Genomic DNA, 25,828 nt, shown 5'->3' with positions numbered 1-25,828 from the left:
AAAATTCGTGCTCTCAAAATGCTTTACATTCGTTTGGTTTGAAAAATGTTTATTCTCAAGAATAGTTTTATTTTAATAGGTAAATTATAATTAGTAATACAAAAAATTATATTATTACTATAACATAAATAACAATATAAAATATTTTATGACTCCATAATAAGAAAGAGAAAAAATAACTACCCTCAAATTTCATGATAGGAATATCTATTCCTACTTTATTACATTTTAATTGACTAAATAGGCATATATAAGCAATAACTATTCCAATATTTCTCAAAATTTAAACCGTACTCAATCTTATTCTAATAGTCATTCTTTCGAACCAAACGTGTCATTAATTCTTTTCGTGTAAATTTAAATAGTATTTTAAATTCTTTATTTTTCAATTCTTGATAAATACAAGTTCAAAATTGTCACAAAAGAACCATGCCATGTTATTACTAGCTAACAGTCAATTTTCAATTCATAGTTTCTAAAAATCATTGCTACTAGTTCATATGTATCATGTAAGCTCAAATGTGAAGTCCACAGCCAAACACATTATTATAGTGTAAGTACTAATTTTAAATGCTTCCTATTTAATGGCATCAACATTTTTTTCTGATGAAATTACCATAAAGTGCTTATAGAGAATCACTGGCGAAGAAAGTAATTTTGCTAATAATTAAGAGTTGTACGGAGCACAACCTAAAACGCTGAGTTATTCTCATGACCAGCATGCTTATTAGCTAGTTTGGGCCGCATGCTGGTTTAGCCGCAGCACAAGCTTCCAGTATCTGGAAGCGCACACAACCATGTAATAGGAGATCCACACAGCACACTGTATTTACAAAGCATCAAGCTTACTGCTGGTTTTGAAGATTTAGACATTGTCGTCATCATCAATTAATAGCCTCCTTGTATGTATGCATTCAAACGGTCCAACTCCTCCCGATGCTCACTCACCACAGCTCGAACCACGTCTCCAATTGACACCATGCCTATCATTCCCTCATCATCAATCACAGGAATGTGCCTGATGCGATTATCTAACCAAAAATGAAATGATTTCCAAGCTTTTTAAGTATTTTCCTCAATGGTGAACATCAATAAACGTGCAGTCAAAATTACTCAATAATAAGCAGCAGCATAAAGTACCTGTCATCAGTTGCATTGCCCGCAGAACTTTGGTGTCAGGTGTGACTGTAATCAGCTTGTTCTAAAATCACCACATAATATTAGAGCAGCATTTGCCATTACAAAGTTTTAACATCACAAGTAAATACATACGAGCAACCTGTAATTGATCAATGGAAGAAATGGCATGCTCTACAAACAAACAAATTGAACTACAAACCTAAAATAATGGACAAGATAGAACTTAATTTAATGTATGATAGTGGTCATTGTAAAATTGGAAGGTAGAATTGATGACCTTGTGTATCCATACAACTTATTTATTTATATAGCACAACTCAAGCGGGAAAACCCAAACATGTGTATTATAACCAGAGCGGATGCAGAACTTTTACCTCTTCAGTCATGATATCTCCAACCTTTGTTGACTTGGATGATCTTCCTTGTACTATTATCTTTCTTAGATAATCTGTAAGCAAATAATCAATCAAAAAACATTAATTTTGTGTAAATTCAACCACAAGGCGATAGCACCTTAAGGGGGTTGAATATGGTCAGTCTTGTAGTTCTCTTCCCAATACAACTCCCTTAGCATATTAATCCAGGTGCCAAATAGAATTGGCACGCAAAGCTCTTTAGAGAGAGTGACCAGTCATTGTACTGGAGGCTACTAGAGTCGGTTTGTCCAATTGAATTGCAGATTGCCCAATGGGGCAGCATTTAACTCATGTAACCGGTCATCTTTATCTTTTCTGGATTCAGCTAGCTCTTTATTTAATATTCAATTTTATATTTCTTAAATATAATCTTTATTTCATATTATATAATAAAATAGGTCTATTTATAAGATTAAGTTGTCCACCTGTAAAATTTCACATATTGCACGTGACATTTGCTAGTATAACACGCAAACACTATTTAGAAGTTAGTAAATCAAAATTTCAGTTTTTGTATTATTATAAAAAACAAAAAATTGAAAAAATGTAAATAAATTAGCAACCCAAACTAAAATTTGAAAAACCGAATTGAACAGAAATTTGATTCAGTACAGTACACTGCTTTGGTTTTAAGTTTTCTGAAGAATACTGAACACCCATAGTCTCAGCTAAATATTATTTTGAGTAAAAGGCATCCCTACCTCTTTCAGTGATGATTCCAGCGATTGATTTTTGCTCTCCTGGCTTCACAACCACCAAAGCTCCAACATTGTGCTGTGTCATCTGCATTCGAAGTGATCAATCTACAAATCCAATCCTCCATGCCAAAGCTACTTGCAAAATAGCAAAAAACATGCATAAACATAGATGCATACCGACTTCACTGCATCATAAACTGTGTCATCAGTGGTGCACCAAAGCCAGGATCCATCTGCACTTTTACCTTTTGCTTTCAAAACGTCTAGAATTGTGGTGCTTTCAAATCCATGCTCTTCCATGCGAGCAGATGTAAGAGACTCGAAACGTGAAAATAGAACAGGCCGCAAGAGTGGATTTACCAGACGGATGTGTTGAAGAACTGCATTTTTCAGGATGGTTCCATGTGATAAAACTGTTTTTGCCCCTTGCATGTTCCCTGTCAATTTTTTTTTTTTTTTTTTAAAAGAGCTCATAAAAAAATGTTCCTTTTGTTCAACATACAAATGATTGTTCTTTACAAGACTTAGTGCACCCCAAGAATGTTTTTCACATAACAAGTTTTCCAAGTGCTTGTAGATCTGAGTCTTTTGTAATTGGATCTCCCATTATAATTTAATAAAAGCCATCTGTGAAGGAGACAAAGAAAATTAAGGAGAGGAGAAAGAGGAGGAGGAAGGAGAGGGAGAATAAAGGAGGAAGATGAAGATGCAAAGTGCGGCAAAAACTTGCGCTAACTTCCACTTTAGAAGTCATGAAAACTGCCTGTTTCATGGCTTCTACACCTATTTATAAGAATGCCTAAATTACAAGAGAAGTACAACTGAACCCCTAAAGACACAAAATGAATTTACAAGCCAACCCCTCAAAATACAAGAAGCTACAAATAAATGCCTAAAATTGACACATCTATTTCACACACCCCCAGATACACATCAGTCTATTACAAAATAAATATAACTAATTTTGGGGTTGGAACCAACAATTCCATATTCTTTTAAATCAGCCTCCAAATTGGGTCAAAGTGATCCATCCAATTACCTCCTATAACAATTCCATCCCTCAGGAAAGAACTCATCTCCATCAAGTTGAGTAAAATGCCAAGGAGTCCATCACCATGAAAAGAATCATCTTGCTTCATAAGCAAACAATGCAATGCAATTTGGTGAGTGTAGGAGCTCAAGATGGCATACCCCTATACCTCTTGTCGATGGAGAAGGTATAAGAATTTTCATAGGCATCATGCTTAACTCTCCTATTAACCAACCACTTATGCCCCATAAAAAATATAAAATAAAAGAAGTGGGAAATCTTGAGAGTATGGATATCACACTGGACAATCTCCTAATGAGCCAATCTTGAAGGGAAGTAAGCAATGGCCATGGACCTTCAAAGTTGGCATTGCTCATCCAAGCAATGTGTATGGATTGGGATATGGCTCAAACTTCAAATTCATGTTACTCTCAGCTTCTTCAAGAATTACATTTGTACAACAATCATGATGAAAAACCAAAGTAAAAAGTTGTTTATGGAAAATTACATGAGTCTAAAAGATGACATTTGTCTCCAATCTTCATTTTCTCTAACCATGTCAGAAGAGAAGATAGGTAGGAGTATTCAGCAATCTTTTAGGTCGCCATTTTCATCTAAGTCACTTGAGACTCTGTCTTAGCTTCGGTTTAGCTGGATAGCATCATCGTCATATTTCTTTCGCAATCATCATGACTTGTCATTGGTTAATACCAAAACCCTGACAAGCTGACAATTGAAGCATCTGATTCTTGGTCGGACCTTATAAGTTGTTTCAAAGTGCCTTGGGGTCTTCTGTGAGATAGTAATCTAAACTCCTTCCAACTGCACCACTGACTTCTTGCACAAAAATCCACTGGTAGTCTTCTCAAACTAAAGGGTCGATGTAGCCCTAGGAGAATCATACTGCATATCCGCCTCTATGTGAGGGGCAACCAATATTACATCTCCAACCACAATGACACAAAATTTTCATTAAACTCTTTGATCCTTGAATTTGGAGTACTCTACTTCCATGCAAATCAGAGGGTTCATGCAGCAAGCTTGGAGGCAATAGCAATTTCAACCCTTTCCTATATAAAGCAATCATCACATCCTCTTCAAAATTAAGGAAGGAGTAGCCAAATGATAGAACTGGTTAGTATAATACGAATTGCTCCTACATGGATCAATTCATCTCACTCAATGTTTTATCTCACCATATCTGCTCCTAACAATTTCCACCTATTTATTCACAAAAGAAAGAGTTCCCTTCAATTTTCAGACATTCAGCCAAATAAAACTTTCGAGCCTTACTCATATCATACCAAAAATAGTACTCTAGGAATACACCCTGTTGAAGTATTGAGTAAATTGCAAGACTGAATCACAACGATAGGTCTCTCCCTCTATTCTAGAAGTACAAAACAATGACCATAATAACCCTACTAGCTCATGTTTACTAACATAACAGAGGACACATAAAAAATGCTAAATCTTAAGTTGGAGCAAAGATATCATATACTCCTAGATTCTAACAAATTAATTCAACACGAGCATCCCCCAAGGATTTAGTGAATAAATTAGCAAGTTGGAATCCAGACTTCACAAAAGTGGTTACAATGAGCTTCAGTAGAAGTTTCTCTCGAACAAAGTGACGATCAACTGCAATGTGTTTTGTTCACTCATGGAGGATTGGGTTAGAGGCAATATAAATAGTAGCTCAATTCTCACACATCAACTTTATAAGTCAAGAATGTGGAAAACCAAATTTAGTTCTTCAACAAACAAGTTCACATGTATTATTAGCCATGACTATATACTCTTGAGTCAACTCCTCACTTGGCCACCCTAGTTTGTTTCTTACTTTTCTAAGAAACCAAGTTAACACAACAAAAACACATTACCCGTCCATGGATCTTTTTTCCGAAAGAGACCCAATCCAATCTACATCTATATACCCCTAAACATAAATGTGACCATTGCCATGATATAAGAGTCCTCTCTCGGTGCACCTTTGAGGTATCCCAATGACTCGTCTTCATAGAATCAAGAAATTGGCTCTGAACATTTGTTGCAAAAGACATATCAAGTCGGGTGATTGAGAGCTAATTCAACTTTCCACAAGTATCTGATACTAATGAGGATTGGCTAACAAAACATCATATCTGACACTAACTTATTGTTAGGATCCAAGGGTGTATCAATAGGTATGGATCCCTTAGTCTCATCTATTTGTAGAAGATGTTTGAAGTCCTATAGATAATTCAACCATCATCACAAATAATCATAATATCGTCAACATACACAACAAATAGAATCCTACCATACAAGTATAACGATAAAATGCAGACTAGGAAGCATCAATATCGACACAGACACAGGTACGACATAATACCAACATGGCAATACAAAGACTTCGAAAAAATGAGGATATGGCGTGGCTAGGATACATAATATAACACTTACACTAACACACATATATAGGCATGCTTTTCATTTCAAAAAAAATATTGAGAAAATTATAATTAAAAATGAAATAGGCATTATTTATGCTCACTTATGAATGAGAGAGCCAACAATAGTCCAAGTTCTTTACTTCCACGGTTTCATAACATGATGACAATACTAATATTGATACTTTGACATTAATATTAACTTATTGATATCAATATATCAAAATCATCCATCATTTAAAAATAAAAAACTATACAAGAAAATATTGAAAAGTAGTCTAGCAAGGGGGGAGGGGAGGGGAGGGATTGAGGGAGGGAAAGAGATGGAGAAGAGGCAGGGAAGCAAGAGGGAGGGAATGAGCAACTCGCGTTTGTGGCTGGGAAGAAGGAATTTCAAAGGATTCCTCCTTCGGCCTTTGCTAAGATTTGTTGGCCTCTTTGAGCCTCGAAAAAATATAAGATCATCATTGAGCAAAGGATTAAAGGTTAAAATGTTTGGTGAACTCGCAAGTTGAAGGAAAGGTTTGGCAAAAAGAATGGGGGTGGATGAGGTCGTGAGTTGGGCTAGGGCTCCAATGGAGCTCAACTGCTTGAGTTTCTCTCTTGTTTGCCATTTTTTTCTTTTCCACATTTTGTTCTTGTATAGACCGATCAAAGGAAGGAACCAAAATGCAATGTTTTAATTTTCGAAACATGTTAGACATGTATCTAGCCATGTCAATCACGTATTGATGTCCAATATATGTTGTTATTGAAACCCTCGACTTTTCGGATTGTCAGTATTTCCTAAAATACAAAGTCATCTATTGCAAACCAGTGGAGGCAGAAGTTAGTCAAGTACTTGAGCACTCAATTGGCCAAACCATACAACAATTTCTTAAGAACACACTAAGCTTGACTCCCTGTGAGCAAAAAATCCAAGTGATTGCTCCATATTGATCTCCTCCTAAAAATAAGTATGTAGAAAGGCATTCTTCATATCTAATGCAAATGCTAGTGATAGGTGATGACAAAAGGGAGACGAATAAATAGGCAAGTTTGGTGACTGGGGCGAATGTGTCTGAATTATTCAAACCATATAACTAAGTATATCCTTTAGCAACAAGCTAAACCTTCAAACGAGCAACAGAACCATCACAATTGATTTTCACAATACATATGCAGCAACAATAGGTTAAACTACATGAAGATGGATTTGGATGATTGGGAAGAGAAAATAAACCAAAGGTTAGGCAGAGAAAGAGACTCATTGAATCCAGAAGCACTCAAGGACATGGAATAGCATGGTATAGAGTCAAAGAAGGTAACATCAACAACTGAAAAGAGGGGGGGGGGGGGGAGAAAGAGCAGAGAAGACCATACCAATAATATCACTTTTGAATACACAAGTAGCCTAGAAAAATATATTTTATAAAACAAGGGTCCAATTTATTCACCCCGGGTTTAAAGTTATGAAATGTTTAACTAATAGACAAAGGAGACACACCCGAATGTATAAATAGGTAAAGAGAAGAAAGGAGGATTCAAGAAAAGAATTAAGTAGGGAATTTTACCACCAAGAATGGAGGATGGATGCTATTGACAAGAGAGGACACGCTGAGAACAAAATCACTCCAAAACATTTTAGAAACATGCATTTGATAAAGGTATGAGTGATTTCAAGGATGTCTATTTTTTCTCTTTAAAACTCCATTTTGTTGTGGAGTTTGGGTGCAAGATGACCCATAAACAATACCAGACTGAGTCATATAAGTAGCCAATGGGATACTGAAATACTGCTTAGCAAAGTATTTGAATAGGAAAATATTTTTTTTTTATTTGAGAACCAAAAAGGCACAAAAGATATGAACTAACTTAGGATGACCTTTTATTACATAAAGCCAAGTCATCCTTGAATAGTCATCAACAAAAGTTACAAATTATCAAAAACCTAACTCAGAAACAACCCAACTAAGACCCCAAACATTATAATGGAGTAACATGAAAGGGCTTGCTACCCATTTATTTGACTCGAGAAGCAAATGGAACATGATGATGCTTTTCAAACTGACAAGACTTGCACTCAGGACTAGAATACAAAACTCAAAGATGAAACTACTTTTTCGATAAAATTATTCTAATGAAGGATGACCTATGCAACAATGGATTTGGAATGGTGCAATAGCAGTAGTGCAAGCGATAGGAGATAACAATTCAAAAGTGGTAAAAAACACCAGATTCATGTGCTCTACCAATTGTATTCCCCATCTTCAAATATGAACGACAACAAAATCATCAAAGAATGTGACTGAACTATTCATGGATTTTGTAATCCTTCTAACTAGCTTTAGGTTGAAAGGGAACTTGGGAATATACAAAACCAGAGAAAAAGAAACAAAGGAGGCAGGATTTCCTATCATTATTCCCTTAACGAAAATAGTGGACCCATCAACAAGGGTAACACATGGTAAGCTTTCAGAATACTAAGGAGTGGAAAAGAAAGTAGTTATACTTGTCATATGATCAGCGGCACCTGAATAGGTCTCTCCCTTTGTTTAAAATATCAGTCAAGTACATACCGATGACCATAACTCACGCTTACTAACATAACACTAGCACGAAATAGTAATGCTGAAAATGCCCAAAATAACCATCAACATTTCCATCAAGTTGGAGCATAGATATCCTATGATCCTAGCTTGTTGCAAGTGAATTTAACATGAGCAACCCTCAAGGAATTAGCGAATAAATTAGCAAGCTGTAGATTAGACTTCACATGAGTGATTGTAATGAGCTTGTGCACAAGTTTCTCCCATACAAAGAGACAATCAACTTCAGACTAGATTGAAGGCAACTTGGCTATCACACATTAATTCCATTAACTGAAAATGTGGAATTCCAATTCTTCCGACATATTCTTTAACCAAACAAAATATAGTGTGAGCCATGACCATATACTTTGACTTAGCACTTGACCTAACCACCACACTTTGTTTTTTACTCTTCCAAGAAACCAAATTACCACCAACAAAGATCCAATACCCAGTTGTGGATCTTTTGCCAAAAGGTGACCTAACCCAATCTACATCTGTAAATCCCTGAATACATGTATGACCCAAATACTAATATAAGAGACCTCTCCTAGGCAATGACTTAAATTTTGATTTTGATGGTTTCAAAAACAAAGGAGAATTCAAAATTGTAATAACTATCATGGAATTTAGATTATGAATCATATGATGAAATTACGGTAAAGGATAATTGAACAAAAATGAGGATTTCAAAAAATCAATTTGGTTTTATGTTGGTTTTATGTCTTTGAGATCAACAATAGAAGCTATTTATCTTTAAAAAAGATTATAGAAAATTTTAGGAAAAAGAAGACGGACTTGCATTTTTTTTTTTCTTTTTACCTAAAGAAAGCAAATGATACTCACCTATAGTTCTTTGGTAAGTCTTAAAAAAGAAGGGGGTATGCAGTAGATATATTGAAGTCATTAAGGATATGTATGATAGAGTAGTCATTAGCGTTAGAACTATAGGAGGGGAATCTAAAGGTTTTCCGATCACAATAGTTGTACATCAAGGTTCAATTTTGAGTCCTTAACTTTTTACTTTAGTCATTGATGAACTTACTAGGAATATCCAAAACGAGGTCCCTAAGCGTATGCTATTTGTAGATGATATTGTGTTAATTGATGAAAATATGAGTAGGGTGGAATCTAAGTTGGAACTTTAGAAAATAGCATTACAATCAAAAGTTTTTAAAATAAGTAGGAATAAGACAAAATATATGAAATGTAATTTCAATAATGCAAGGAGTAGTGGAGACAAGATTATACTTGATAATCAATAAATTAATAGCACTAATCGATTTTGATATCTTCGATCTATAATGCAAGCAGAGGGGAAATTGAAGAAGACCTCATACATAAAATTAAAGCAAGTTGAGTAAAATGAAGGAGTGCATCAGTCGTGTGTGATCATAGAATACCCTTAAATTAAAAGGAAAATTTTACAAGATAGCTATAAGGTCGGCTATGCTTTATTGGAATGTTGGGCAACTAAGAATCAACATTTACAAAAAGTAGAAGTTGCCAAAATGTGAATGTTAAGGTGAATGAATGGCTTAACATTAAAAGATAAACTAAGAAATGAGCATATATACAATAATTTAGGCATATCACCAATCAAAGACAAGATAAAAAAGAGGAGCGGCTTAGATGGTTTGGGCATTTGAAATGTAGGCCTAGTAAAGCACATGTGAGAAGGAGTGAGCTAGTTATTGCTTCTGACATGAAAAGGGGTAGGAGTAGGCCTTAAATAACTTGGAATGAGGTAGTGAGGAAGGATTTAATGGTTGTTAATCAAGTAGATAAATATGCTTTCGATCGAGTTAATTTACGGGGAAGGATTCATGTAGTCAGCCCCATCTAGTGGGACTTAAAGCATATCCTTGTTGTATGAAAATTTAAAGCAAATGATGGAAGTTTACGATGAAGCTTTGGAAAATATTATAATAAATTATTATGCTTAGTATGATATCAAAATACATTTTAAAGAAGTATGTCTGACAAGGTTCTAGTTTGTAGGGTATATAAACAGCATATCACGAAGCAAGATAGGAATTGGAAGAACATGCAAATCGCTATAAAGTTGTTGAGTTAATCATTTAATGATTTTATCTAACAAATTTATTATTTTAAATAAGTAGATAGCGAATAATTAAATACATTTAATATCACACGAAGTTTCTAGGTGGCTTAAAATCAATTCTCCAATCCATATCATTGAGATTTTGAGATGACACATATTGTTTACAATAATCACTCCTTTTCTTATAATTTCCAAAAGATTGGGTATAAGTGTATATGTGTTGTTTATACTCCTCCATGGTCATCTGACTCATGGTTGTTTATGCTCGGTCAAAAGAGTCTCTCATATCACAATATCATCTTGCAAGTGTATGTCCATAGGATTGCCCTACATTTGCATACCCATATTGTTGGCTTGTTTGTCCAATACCATAGGCAAGTGGTTGCCAATTTCCATATTGTTGTGCATGCTCATATGCATATAGAAATGGTTGCAATATGATGATTGTGCGAAACTATACTAGGTAAACTAATGACCACTATAGCTATTGGAGCCATGCTCAGTTCCTATACTCACAGACTCCAAGATAAGAGAAAAGGTCTTCTCTTCTATATTATGAATCCTCTGTTCTCCTTTTCTTAGATTGTATTTCCTGTCAAATGCACTCAATTCTCTTTGTAAACACTCACCTTCCTAATTGGGGACGATGTGAATATTCCACTTCTGGACTATAGTCTTTTGTCATCCCTTATTTCCTCCATTGTCCCCACCTTGCCATTGCTACTACCAAGTCCATTACCACAAGCATCATCTTAACAATTATCATCACCACCACCAGAGGACATAGTGTATGGCGTTCCATGTCCAAACTTGAGATCCATTAGTGATGATTCACCGGTAGATATCACTTCTACTTCCATTACTTCATCAACATCAATGCTAAAATCATCTCGTGCATGCTTAGCCATTTGTGGGAGCGACCTTCTGTCTCATTCATCAAGCTGAGATGGTCTAATCCACTGAAAAAGTGTATATTCATTACTCATCCTCATCACCCCATTCAACTCATAAGTCAAGAAGATCTAGGGGATTAGATTGACCTCCATATCGTTTATTCAAAACTTCATGTTATAACAATGAAAAACTAGATGCTGAAATCTTGCGTAGGCTAGGCTAATTCTTTGCTTCATATGAATCAAATAAAATGTGCTCCACTTTCATTCACAAGTTGTTGAAGATGCAATTTGTAACAAGATACGGAATGCTAGCTTCCTTAGGGTTGGAGCACTTGAATTGTACATCATTCACTAGTCAACCGTGCAAGATATTATAAGAACATAAGTTCGTAGATTGTAGTAAGTAACTTTGTATTATGTAGTTATATATAAATTATAATCATATTTTGAATTTTATAGTGTAGCAGTAGCAATAATAATAATAATAATACTCACCAGGTATCTTGGTTGCCCTAGTTGCTTTAGCGTCTTAAAAGGCGTTCTCACGGCGTACCTCTCAATGTGTTTTAAAACAAAAAAGCCCCAATGCATATTCTAAAATGTTAATCTCCCCAAATGCATAGCCTTTTGCAGCTAAGCGTATGCCTTAGCCAACGAAACACATTTACACCCGTTAAAGCTTAAGGCATACTGATCCCCCCCATCAACCTCTAAAACATAAAAAACTATTTTAAGAAATAGAAAATAACATATTAGGGTAGGAATCCCCTTCGTTCGTGCAAGCTCCAGCCCCTCCTCGATAATGGCAACCCCTTGACAAAGCGTCCCCCTTCACAAAGCATCCCACTTGTTGATGAAGCCTCTCTTCGACAAAGTTGCGTCAATCTTCTCCGATGAGACTACTTCGAAGTTGTAGTCTCTCTCGTAGAGCACAATTCCCAATCTTCTCTCTCTTATGGGCCATTTGGTGTCTTCGAGAATCTCTCTCTCATCTTTCCTCTCAACAATTTCTCTCTTTCATATCTCGGGTCTCTCTCATCACGTGTTCTCCTAATCTACAGAGGAGCTACTCCCCCACCCCTTTTGGTACCCTTGTTTCAATACTATTAAGTGTGCACATGGCTGTCTCATTATAGTCCACCATGGGCATGTGGCTGGTTTATGTATTTAGACAAACAACAAAATTTATAATTTACTTTAATAAATTTCATATAATTTTCATATATATAATTTATTTTTATATATTTAAAATAAAAAATTTAATTCACAAAAGGCTTATGCATCAACACCTTAAGGCTTATGCCTCGCGTGATTGAGTAAAATGCCTTTACTTACACCTTCACCTTTTAAAACACTGCTTCATTTCCAATTTAATCCAGCAAATATTCGTCTTCCCCAATATGTTTTGTATCAACATTTTTTATTTAGAAAATAAGTTGTCAATCAATTAAAGATAAAATGTAATATTTTCATATAGATATATGAATTTATTGAAATTTATAAATATTAAATTTAAATCAAGTACCTACTATATGAAGAGGATGTTAAATATTCTCTCCCATCGAACATTTATTGATTTGAGAATCTATTTTCCAATTCTTGTCATTAATTCAATGGCCTTTTTCATTGCCTTTATTGCTTCAAACACAAATCCTAGCATTGGCCACCTCAATATCAACTATGCACAATACTCCATGTATAAGCTCGTAAATATTACATATATTTGTCACTTTGTCCCAAAATTGGTAGTTAAGAATTGTGTTTTCAATTTCTCTATCCAATTTTGTTCGACAAAGTGAATGCTTTGCCCATTCAGCAAATATCCTATCATTTTTCTCTATAGACTATCAAGGGCAATTTAGTTTGTAGCAAATCATCTAGTAATATCCCCTTTACAATGCTTCTTCATTTTAGCAAACCACCACCATGGTTATATATAAATTTAGTGATTTGTCTTCCCTACAAGATCACAATATTTATTGCCTCTTTTTTTTTTATCTCTTCAAACATGAGACCAATGCAATGGACAGCATATGAAGTCCAATACAAGTTAAATTTTTTCATTAATTTTTGACTCGCTCTCTTGTATGCATTGGTATTTGTCACCACCAAGACAATATACTGTTTTCCTACCTCCATATATGTATTCATGGTTTTAATTTTATCAAAAGCATCCACCGACTTTGGAAAAAATTTATTCCTTTGGGAGTAAATCATGAAATGTATGATGGATAATTTCGTAGGGCTTATCCATCCAACACATATCATAGTGCAACCATATGTGAGACACTTTTTTCACTTCTTTGTGACCTCCATTTCTTTTACTTCCAAATCAAGGTATTCTGTTATAATTTGATAGGATTTCAGTGGATCGACTCCCATTCTAGCTGCTTGGCAACCCCACCCCATGTTTTTAAAGTATGATGATTTTGCCTTCTCAGTTGGAACATTATCATATACAAAAAAATAATAAATTGAAATTAACTTATTCATTTCTTCTTTCATTTGACCTCCAAATAAGATTTTTAGCCTTATTTGTTTTGCTACATCTTACTTGTAATACTAAGGAGACTTTGAAATATATAGCTTTGTTTATGACCCTCTCACACTTCAATTTTTCCTCATGGGAGTTTGCCCTACACTGCCACCAACCCTAGAACTGCCTCCTCGTTGGCTGCTTGCAAACCTACAAGATTGGTCTCTTTCCTATTCCATTTATTTTGAAGCATAAAATGCTTGACAATATGTGAACATCTCGTAGGGAGAAATGTCAAAGGGATACACGACGTCATCGGCATCATACCTTTCATCAATTCCTTGAAGCCGCAATAAATTTCCATGCAATTCATTTTTAATCTCCTCCATTCTTTGTGCTTTCTTTGCTTTGGCTAATGTCTTACTTTCTAAGACAATCCTCATTTCTTGTCTTACTTCAAAAGGTACTTCGTCACAAAATTTTATATTATGTTGTGGATCAAAATTTACCAAATGCATCTTAATCAAGTTGCTCCACCAATCTTCATTTGCATATCACAATGTTTGCAAATAAAGCCATTCTTTACACTTGGGAATGGATACCCATCCCTCCTTGCTATATTTCGTTTTCTTCCTTAAGACATTTTTGCAATTAGTTTCACTTCCCTACAAGGCTACAATGATTAGGTGTTAAATTAATGAAGAATTTTACAGGAAAATTATTCAAATGATAAATCAAAATAAAATTAATAAATGACACTAACATTAAATTAAATGAGGTAAAATTTGTTAGAATAATAATTTACATACGGGTAAATGCGTAACTTGTGTGGTCGCATAAAGCATAAAGTTATAATCTTATTATAAATTTATAAATAAGTTAACAAGTAAGAAATTACTAAGTTACAAATTTATATTATAATAAGACAATAAGTAATTTACAAGTTACAAATAATAATAATAATAATAACAATTTACATATGCGTAAATTGGTAATTGATATAATCTTATAAAATTATAAATTAATATTATAATAGGTTAATAAGTAATTAATAACTTAGTAATAGTAATAATAATAACAATTTTTTTTAATAACAAAAAAGAGATTTTAGTAATACGAGAAGAATTTACAATGACGAGAATAAGAGATCTTTTGTCAAAATTCAGGAACAAACCAAAAGGAAGAAATTTAAAAAAAATAAATAAATTACTAAATGGGTACATCGGTTATTGATATAAGTTATAAGAAAGAAACTATAATAATAGTAACTATGCCCTAGTGTAATTCATTAATTAGGATTAAGGGTTGAGAGATCTCTATTTGGGGAATGCTTCGTTCACTTGGTCTATAGGGGGGGCTTAGTGACGGCAAATAGGTTAGATAGATTTTTGTTCTATAATGAGTGGGACGATGAGCTTCCCAACCTCTCTTGTACCACTCAACATTAGACTACTTCCAATCATCACCCTATTTTGTTGGAGTCTAGTAAGGTGTCATGGGGTCCTACTCCTTTTAGGTTCGAGAACATGTGGCTAAGCCATACGACTTTTAAGCCTTTGGTTAGGGTTGGGTAGAGGAAGTGGAGAGAGGTTGGGAAGGTTTTAGATTCATGAGGAAGTTAAAACGGCCAAAGAAGAAATTTAAAAACTTCAAATAAAGGGGAGTTGGTGACCTTAGACTGAGAAAATCTAGTCTTTTAGGCAAGTTGGCAGGTTTCAATAGAAAGGAGGCGGCAATGTTTAGGAAAGTGAGAAGGCCAAAAGAATCTCTATTAAAAATGAGTAGGAAGAGGTAATTTTCCAAGAAATAAGGAGCTGGAGGCAAAAACCAAATTTAAGGGGGTGAAAAATGGTGATTGTAATTCCTCTTTCTTCCAGTTAGCTAACAATAAGAAAAAGAAAATTCTGATTTGGGAGCTGGGTTTGGGGGATGAGAGGTCTCTAATGATCAGCCTCTGATCGCAGATATTATTACTGACTTTTGTACTCGAAGGAAATTCATAATAGACTGATGATTGAGGGTTTAGTTTAGGATCCTATCTCTGTTCATCATATGCACTAGTTAGAGAGACCATTTGATGGCGAAGTGAGGGGGGGTGGTATTTGGGACGAACAGAGATAAAGAATTGGATCCGAACGGTTTTAACATGGATTTTTTTCAAGATTGTTGGGGAATTATTAAGGCTGATTTGATGAAAGTTTTCATCGACTTCTATAGGAATGGGATTTGAACAAGAGTACCAACTCCAATTTTATAGCCTTGGTGCCTAACAAAGCTAGATCTTCCAAGTTTGAGGACTTTAGACCTATTAGTCTTGTCTTTAGTGTGTATGATATTATCACTAAAGTCCTAGTTAATAGGTTGAGTGCAGTTCTCAAGTGCCCAAAGTACTTTTTGTGGGGTGGAGACAAAATAGTGGATGCTATTTTGGTGGAAAATGAGGTGGTGGACGATGTTCATAGAAATAAGAAGAGGGAGTTCGTTATCAAAGTAGATTTAGAGAAAACTTATGACTGAGTGAGGTAGAGTTTCCGGGATAAGGTCTTCAAGAAAAAGGGTTTTGGGGTGCACCACAAGAAGAGGTAGTTCGCTATCAAAGTAGATTTAGAGAAAGCTTATGAAAGAGTGAGCTAGAGTTTCCTCGATAAGGTCTTCAAGAAAAAGGGTTTTGGGGAGCATTGGCGCAAAAAGATTATGGGTTGTTTGTCTAATGTGTGGTTCTTGGTTATTGTAAGTCATAAAACTAAATCTTGGTTTCCTGCTTCGAGATGCATTAGACAAGGAAACCCATTATCTCGCTTTTTTTTTTCGCCGTTGCAACTAATGTCTTAAGTAGGATGGTGGCTAGGGCAGTTCATAGAAGGTTGATTAAAGGGTTAGGTGTGGGGAGTTGGGGGAAGGGAGGGGGTTCTCATCTACAATTTGCTAATGATACCATTTTCTTCCTTGATGATCGTAAACTTTCATTTAGACGAATTTTGTGTACACTTCAAGTTTTTGAGAGGGTTTATGGGCATAAAATTAATATAGGGAAGAGTAGTTCAGTAGCCTTAAATGTACCCATTGAGAGAATTAGTGATTGGGCTGCAGACATGGGTGTGGTTTATAGGATTGGCCCTAACTTATTTAGGAGTTCTGTTGGGAGGGTATCCAAAAGGGGAGGATTTTTAAAATCCAGTAGTGGAGAGGGTAACAAAGATATTAGAGGGTTGAAAGGGTGTCTTTTTTCTTTTGGGGATAGAATTACACTTACCCAGGCTTGTCTTTCTAGCATTCCTTGTATTTTTCATCTCTTTTTAAAATTCCAGAGGGGTTGTTAACAAGCTTGAGAGGATTATGGCAGATTTTTAGTGATCTAGTGTGAGGAGTTGTAAGGACCATTTAGTGAGCTGCACAGAGGTTTGTAGGTCTAAAAAGGAGGGGGGTTGGGTCTTAGTAACTTGGTGTGTAAAAACACATCTCTTTTAGCTAAATGGTTGTAGCTCTTCTCCTTAGAAGATAATTCCCTGTGGCATAGAGTTATTCGTAGTAAGTTTGGGTTGGAAGAGAATGGACGACATACGAATGCTAGTTTGAGATGTACTATGGGAAGTCTATGGAGGTCTCATTCCCAAATTTACTCTATTTTCACCCCTCACACTAAAATTGAACAAGGAGGGGTTCCCGAATTTGTTTTTGAAAAGATCCGTGCTCGGGAAGGTTTCTCTTTCCACTTCTTTTCCTCTTCTTTTTATACCATGCTCTAAGCTGAACAAGATTGTTTCTTTTTAGCAAACAACGTGAGTAGCTTTCCGGTTTCTTAGAATCTTCATTTTAGGTGACCTCTAAATAATAGGGTGATTAAGGAGGTCATTTGTTATCACTGTCAAAAATTAGAGAAACGAAAACCAAAAACCAGAAACAAAAACTAAAAACTAGAAACTAGCAACATGTTTGGTTAACATTTATAAAACTAATACAGATTAAAAACTTAATTAAAAAATGCTCACTTTCATCTTTAAATCAAAATATTATACGGATATGATTAAAGTAACAAACTTACAAATAGTACATGTTAAAAAAGTTATTATAATAAAAATAAAATTTATTATAAATATTTTCTTAATTGTTCTACTTTCAAATTTTACTTTACAATAAAAATTTTATTGGACATGACAATTAAAAATAGTAAAAGTATTGTGCAATAGGCTTTATTGTTATTTTTTTGAAATTTAAGTATATTTTTATTTTAATTATATTTAAATTCATATGGTCATTTAAATTTGATCTTAATTTAATAGTGCATAAAATGGATAATTTAATAAATAATAAATAAACTATTTCTGGATATTAAAATTTCTAGCAACAAGTTGCCAAAATTTGGGGTGTATTCAGTTCAGTGCGGTTCGGTTATGGGCAAAACCAAAAACCGAACCAAAAAATGCGGTTTTGAAATTCCAGAACCAAAATTGAAATGGAACCAAAATTTTGAATCCATGGAGAACCGAACATTCACGATTCAGTTATGGTTTTTTCAATTTTTAACCGATTTTCAAAATATTTAACATTTATTTTTCATAAGGGTTGTTGAGAGGGGTGTACATGGTTTTTTCGATTCCATTTTTGGGTAATACCGAACACCAAACCAAAACACATTGGTTCTTAAAAAAAAATTGGTTTTTGGTTTCTAACCGAATTAAACGTCAACCCAATAAAAAAGCCCAATACAACAATTGGGCCTTTATTTAAAGGGGCTTTATGGAGGGCTGTGGGAGCCAAATATGGGCCAGGCGCAATACAGCAAGCACTTGGCCGATCAGCTAGCAGCTGGGAGTTGGAACCTCTTTCACTGTGTCAGTTTCAACTTCTCTCCCTCAATTTTCCCAGCCTTTTTCCCCCATCTAATTTTTCAGCCCTCAAATCTAAATTCCCCCTCTATTCTGTTTCATTTCTCCCTTCTTTTCAATTTTCAGCCCCCTTTAATCTGACTTTGAAATCAGAATAGGTCTTCTGTATTTCTTGAATGAATAATTTGTACAAGCCGATACATTATACTTATGATGTGCTAAAGATGGAAACAATCTCCTAAAATAATCTCTCTCAATAATAGACAATTCTCTACATAAATATCCCTTAAATCACTCCAAAACACTTAGGATTTCTACACTCCCCCTCAAGTTGGATCATAGATATTGATAATAACCAACTTGCAGATGAAATCATCAAAACCCTGTCGGGCTAACCCTTTGGTAAAGATGTCTGCTGTTTGTTCTTTGGTAGGAACATAATGTTGGGCTTTTGTGGAGCCTAGTTGTGTCTTAATTTGGATGACGACCCGACCTCTGTTTAATTAGAGATTTCTATCCTAAGGCTTAGTCCATGAGCGCTGCGGCTTGGGCGGTGAAATTTTTTGGAGCCCATTCGGAACGTTACCCTAGGCGCAACATATAAAAAGGGTGCTTTCGGGTGATTAGGGTTGGTGTGGTTGTATCCGCGAGAGAGAGCGAGAGCGAGAGAATTGTATCGCCGCACTCTCTGTGTTTTCTTCCTGATAATATTGAAATCCCAGCAACTCCGTGGACGTAGGCAAACTTGCCGAACCACGTAAATATTGTCTTGTGCGTGTGATTGAATTTTTCTTTGGCGTTATTTTTTCTCTATTTGTTTCTCACAGGTTTCGGGAATTTGTTCGTATATTCCTAACACATAAGTCATACAAATGGTTCCTTCTTCAACTTTTTCTTTGATAAAGTGTCGGTCCACTTCTACATGCTTAGTCCAGTCATATTGAACTGGATTGAGAGAGATATTGATGGCTGCTTTGTTATCACAATAGAGTTTGATAGGGAATTTCACCGTGATCTGTAGTTCTTCCAAAAGTTTCCGTAACCAAACTGCCCTGAACTCAGCTTCAACATTACTTCGAGCCACTACATTCTATATCTTACTCCTCCAAGTCACCAAATTTCCCCATACAAAAGTGCAATATCTGATGGTAGACCTTCTATCTTCCGCTGATCCTACCCAATCAGCATTTGTGAAAACTTCTACTTCCTTACTTTCACACTTCTTGAAGAAGAGTCCTTTGCTCGGAGAACCCTTGAGATACTTGAGAATCTTGTATACAACCTCTAGGTGAGTCTCCTTTGGTGAAGGCATGTGTTGGCTTACCACACTTACCACAAATGCGATGTCGGGTCTAGTATGTGATAAATAGATTAGTTTACCAACCAATCTCTAATACCTCTCCTTTTCAACCGATATTCCGCAGTCTTCAACTCTCTTTACTGCTTCAATGAGGGTTTCACTAGGTTTGCATCCAAGCATGCCAGTTTTGGTTGGGAGATCAAGGATATACTTTCGCTGAGAGACACTGATACCCTTTTTTTATCTAGCAACTTCCATTCCCAAGAAGTACCACTTTTGTCCCAGGTCTTTAACTTCAAAGTCGGCAGCTAGGACTTTCTTCAACCTTTCCATCTCCACTGTATCATCTCCAATTAGGATTATATCAGCAACATACACAATCAAAATTGTTTTCTTCCCACTTTCAGACTGTTGGAAAAACATAGTGTGATCTAATTGCCCTTGTCGATATCCTTAGTTCTTTATCACCTTCGCAAATCTGTCGACCCATGCTCTAGGAAATTGCTTGAGTCCATACAAGGACTTCTTGAGTTTACATACTCTATTTTCTTCACCTTTCTTACTGAAACCTAGTGGTATTGTCATGTAGACTTCTTCTTCTAACTCACCATTTAGAAATGCATTCCTAATGTCGAGTTGCTAAAGTGGCCAATCCAAGTTGGCTGCCAAGGACAAGAGAACCCGAATTGTACTCAATTTTGCCACCGGTGCAAACGTCTCCGTGTAGTCAATGTCATAGGTCTGTGTAAACCCTTTTGCAACAAGATGGGCTTTATACCATTCAACTGTCCCATCAACACTTTATTTCACCGTGAAGACCCATTTGCAGCCTACTGGCTTCTTCCCTCTTGGCAAATTCATAAGATCCCAAGTTCCATTCTTTTCCAAGGCCCACATTTCCTCCATGACGACTTCGCTCCATTCAAGAATCTCCAAGGCTTCCTGGATATTCTTTGGAATTTTTATCTTGTCAAGGTTAGAGGTAAAAGCACGACACTATGTAGACAGAGTTTTATAAGACATGGATTTTGAAATGGGATGGAGAGTACATAACCTAGTTTGTTTTCTAATAGCAATGGGTAAATTGATGTCATCAGATGCAGACTTATCAGAAGGAAGCTCATGGCCATTTGGATCTATTACCTGATCGGGATTGGGGGTGGACTCATGGTTTCTCGGAGCTATCACCGATTCCAAGTCTCTTGGTGCATCAGGTATGAGATTCTCCCTATTCTTTGATTTTGGCTTCCTTGAGTAAACAAGTATCTCCTTGTTATTTTGTTTTTCTGCATCTCCCCCTGAGCTTAAGTAGTCTTTTGTACATGACAGATGAGGGAATGGTATAATGACAGTGGTGTTGATAGACTCAGTGTATGGCACAAATTCATCAATAGAGAAATCAAAGAACCGATCTTCACTCCAATTCTCCCCCTGAAGAGAGGGCTTTTGGAAGTAAGGAGTGGTTTCAAAGAAAGTGACATCAAGGCTAACAAACAATTTTTTTGTGACATAATCATAACATTTGTAGTCTTTTTAAGTAAAAGAGTAACCAATAAAAACGCACTTAATGGCGTGAGACTCCAATTTATCCCTATTGTGAGCATGAACATGTACAAATGCAATACACACAAAAGTTTTTAGGGAGAGATTGGAGTTGAGCCGAGAGTTGGGAAAACATTCTTGGAATTTTTGGAGAGAAGTGGCAAAAGAAAGAACTTGACTAGGCATTCAATTAATGAGATATGTAGCTGTTAAAATGGCATCGCCCCAAAATTATTTTTTCATATTTGTAGTGAACATCAATGCCCGAGCTACTTCAAGAATATGCCTATTTTTTGTTGAGGGATATCCACACAAGAACTTTGATGGATGATTCCATTTTCTTGAAGATAATTTCCCAAGACATTATAGAAATATTTTGTACCATTATCAGTACGCAAGATTTGAATGTGAGTTTGGAATTGTGTTTGAATCATAGAGTGAAAATTGATAAAAATATAACGGACTTTAGTTTTATCTTTCAACAGGTAAACTCAACAAATACAAGTGTAATCATCAATAAAAGTAACAAACCATTTCGCGTGAGCGCGAATAAGGGAGCATGAGGGACCCCATAAATCACTGTGAATCATAGTAAAAGGTCTGGAAGGTTTGTACGTGGATTTTGGAAAGGAATCACGTTGGTGTTTTGCAAGTTCTCAAATCTCACACTAAAAATCAGAAAACGTCTTATTTGAATAAATGGAAGGAAATACATGTCTTAAGTATTGAAAATTTGGATGACCCATCCTAAAATGTCATAACAAAATTTCACTATCCCTAGATACAGATGCAGAATCATAAATAACAATTTGACATTGTTCACTCATATTCGCCTCCTCAAAGTAGTAGAGTCCCTCACACTCCTTAGCACTGCCAATCATCTTCCCCGATGATAGGTCTTGGAAAACACAGTGAGAGGAAACGAATTTAGCAAAGCAATTGGAATCTTTTGTCAACTAGCTAATGGATAACAAATTGCAAGACAGCCTAGGGACGTGTAGGATAGATTCTAGAGTTATAAAGTCAAAGATTCGAACACTCCCTTTGCCTGCAATAGATGAGAGTGATTCATATGCAATATTAACTTTCAAATTTCCAGCACAAGGTGAATAGGATGAGAACAAATGATAGGAATCGGTCATATGATCAGAGGCACCAGAATCAATTATCCATGGTGATTTGTAATGAGAGATGGTATTTAAGGCCATCAAAAAATTACCTCGGTGGGCTAAAGAACCAGAAGGAATACATATGGAAGACTGACCCAATGCTTGAATGGTAGAGAACATTTTATAGAGTTGCTCCAACTGTTCTTGATTATTATTTTTCTCACCTTGTGGTTTCTCGGCTAGGTTATCAATAGCAGCTTGGTAGCCACGATTTTTCAGATTCTGTCTTAGCTTCCAATCTACGGGCTTCCCATGTATTTCCCACCAATTATCTTTTGAGTGGCCCAGCTTGCGGCGGTGTTCACACCAGGGTCTTCCTTTCTGCATTTTTTGGCTTGTCCCAGCAAAAGTTCCTCTTGAAATGAGGACAAACATTTCAGGTCCATTGTTTCCAATCAAAATCGGCTCCTTCAACATCACTTTGCATCGGTTCTCCTCTCGCCTCACCTCCAAGAAAACTTCTCGAGTTGAAGACAGAGGACGTCGGCCGAGAATCCTCCCTCGCACCTTGTCCAAGTCTTGGTTGAGTCCGGCCAAAAATTCGAAGACTCGTTCATTCTCGAGTCTTTTCTTGTATCGGGCACTGTCTCCAGGGCATTCCCATTCTTCCTCAATGCTCAAGTCGAGTTCTTGCCAGAGATTCGTCATCTCCATATAGTAATTTGTGACTTCTCATACTACTTGCCACATTTGCCATAGCCGAGTTTTGATCTCAAAGATTTGAGAGTAGCTTTCAACGTCTGAGTATGTCTCTCAGGCAGCATCCCAGATGTCCTTCGCCGACAACAGTAGGAACAGATAGGTCTTGCTGATTGAAGGTTTCATGGAGTTCACCAGCCATGCAATCACCATGGAGTTCTCCGACATCCACTTTTGCAGAGCTGCAGCATCGGTTAAGGCGAGCTTCTTCTTCTCGCCGGTAAGGTAGCCTAACTTTCCTTTTCCGTCAATCACGAGTTTGATTGACTAAGCCCATTCACAGAAATTCTTTCCGTTCAGTCTCTAGAGTGGGAAGGACGAGTTGTCTAGCCCATTCGAATTCAAGGTGGAGGTGGCTTCAATCTCGTCGTCAAGAGCTTCAGAGGTGCTCGACCCTCTGCAGTTGACTGCTCCTTCTGTCATTGTTAACTAGGATTATAGAAACCCTAGCTCTGATACCATGAAATCAGAATAGGTTTTCTATATTTCTTGAATGAATAATTTGTACAAGCCGATACATTATACTTGTAATACAATCGGGTATGCTAAAGATGGAAACAATCTCCTAAAATAATCTCTCTCAATAATAGACAATTCTCTACATAAATATCCCCTAAATCACTCCAAGACACTTGGGATTTCTACAAAAATCATCTTATCTATATATAGACAAGCTAATTTATGGGGAATGGGTGAAGGTGGCTGGCCATGGGAAATAGCCATCTTGAAAAAATTCTCCATGGGAAAGGGGAAGGCAAGCATGCCTTGTCTACCATGAGGAACAGCCGCGTAGGGCTGCTAGTTGGGCTTTACTTGCTGCCCTTGGCCCAAATTTGGCTGACCCTTGAATAACCCAGCCCATAATTGACCCTTTTAATCAAATAAAACAAGCCCAAGGACTGCCATTTTCAAAAACGGGCCCAAGATAGGCCCATACTAAATTTCAAGAGCAAACTTAGCCCAAAAAGAGCCCAATTGGTTTAATCATGTGAACTAACTTGGGCAATCTCTCTCTTGTGTGTGTGCAGATGATGAAGAAAGCCCAATAGTGGCGGGCCAATATTGAACCACTTTCTTTTTTTGTTTTTTTTTTTTTTTTTTTTTTGAACATGTACTTGTAAATACTTATGTATGAATGAAAGACAATTTGTAAAAAGCTCGATTAATGAAAATCATTACAACATGGTGAGGCCAAGAGAAACAAAATGAGTGACTCGATAGGTGAAGACTGAAGAGCTTAGATGGCACTAAAAAACCAATGACTAAAAAGAACTAAAATAAAGAAAACCCCTAGGTTTTGCTATATGATGGCTGGACAAAATGGGGTGTCTACAGTACCAATATTTTAGGTTAGTTGGATTTGCTAGATAAGGAAGAGAATGTTAGTCACAGAGAGTGAGGAAATGAAAAGGGTCTGTTTGAAAAATGAGTTGGAAGATTTGATTTTTAAGTGACGAGTTGCAATTCTAACTTCTTCCATCAACTAGCAAATGGGAAAATGAGGAAGAATTTGATAGCAGAACTGGAGATGGGAAGGGGAAATATTATCTTTAATCCTAGTCAGATTGCCTTTCAGATCATAGACTTCTATTCTGACTTGTATTCAGAGGATGCCTGTAAATCAATTATTTACGGATTAGAGCAAAATCCCTTTTTGGGAGATCAAATTCCTACTCAAAAGACATTCAGGAGGAGAAATTGAAGGGGTGATGTTGGGAATGGAGATGGATAAGGCATGGGACCCTTTTTTTTTTTTGGATAACAAAATTTTCACTAGAGCAAGAATAATAAACAATTACAAAGGAGGATAAGGAAGCTTCCAAACAACAAAAAAAGTTAAAAAAAAAAAGTATAAAAAAAAAATTACATCAACACTTCTTTTTGGTCCCTACAGATAACAAAAAGCAAGAGACCCTAAAAAACCCCCCAAAAGAGTGAGCTCAAAAGAAGCCAAGAACGTAGCATTCTCATATATCAAAATTAGGGGAGTTTTCTAGTCTTTAAAAATTCTTGCATTCCTTTCAAGCCAAAGTGTCTGCAAGATAGCAAAAACTACACAATTCCAAAAATTTCTCCTTTTTCTACTCCTTCCAAAACCCCGAAAGTGCACAACTATAAATGCATGAACAATCTGCAAGGAGCCACCCAAACTCACCAAAGCACGAAAATAGGTTGTTCCAAAAAAACTCCAAGGCTAGATGATTTTAATATGGCCTTTTTTCAAGATTGTCAGGCAGTGATTAAAGAAGATTTGTTTAAGTTTTTTGATGTATTATATAGGAATGGGATTCTAAGTAAGAATATTAATTCCACATTCATTACTTTGGTGTTGAAGAAGATCAAATCTATCAAGATTGCAAATTTCATAGCTATTACTCCAGTTTCTAGTGTGTATAACATTATCACAATAAGTATTAGCTAATAAATCGAGTGTGGTGCTTAATAAGACCATTTCTAAGACTCAAAAGTGCATTTGTAGGGGGTAGATAAATAGTGCATGCCATTTTGGTAGCAAATGAGGTGGTAGAGGATATTTGGAAAAGAAAGAAGGGGTTCATTTTGAAATTGG

General features: G+C 36.0%; 1 protein-coding gene across 1 annotated transcript in view; it reads right to left on the bottom strand.

Moving 5' to 3' along the window:
• Window positions 1–640: 640 nt before the first annotated feature.
• LOC131149456 (CBS domain-containing protein CBSX3, mitochondrial) overlaps window positions 641–25,828 on the bottom strand; it is a 37,422-nt gene continuing 12,234 nt past the window's right edge. The window contains exons 2-6 of the mRNA XM_058099907.1: window positions 2,432–2,691; window positions 2,258–2,339; window positions 1,515–1,588; window positions 1,141–1,201; window positions 641–1,031 (exon numbers count right to left, since the gene is read on the bottom strand). Coding sequence (XP_057955890.1) covers window positions 889–1,031; window positions 1,141–1,201; window positions 1,515–1,588; window positions 2,258–2,339; window positions 2,432–2,686 — 615 coding nt within the window. The 5' untranslated portion in view covers window positions 2,687–2,691 and the 3' untranslated portion in view covers window positions 641–888. The remainder of the gene's footprint in view (window positions 1,032–1,140; window positions 1,202–1,514; window positions 1,589–2,257; window positions 2,340–2,431; window positions 2,692–25,828) is intronic.

Source organism: Malania oleifera, chromosome 2, assembly GCF_029873635.1.
Source record: "Malania oleifera isolate guangnan ecotype guangnan chromosome 2, ASM2987363v1, whole genome shotgun sequence".
NCBI classification, from domain to species: domain Eukaryota; kingdom Viridiplantae; phylum Streptophyta; class Magnoliopsida; order Santalales; family Ximeniaceae; genus Malania; species Malania oleifera.
The sequence above is the reverse complement of the archived record's forward strand: the minus strand, read 5'-3'. Positions and strand labels throughout refer to the sequence as shown.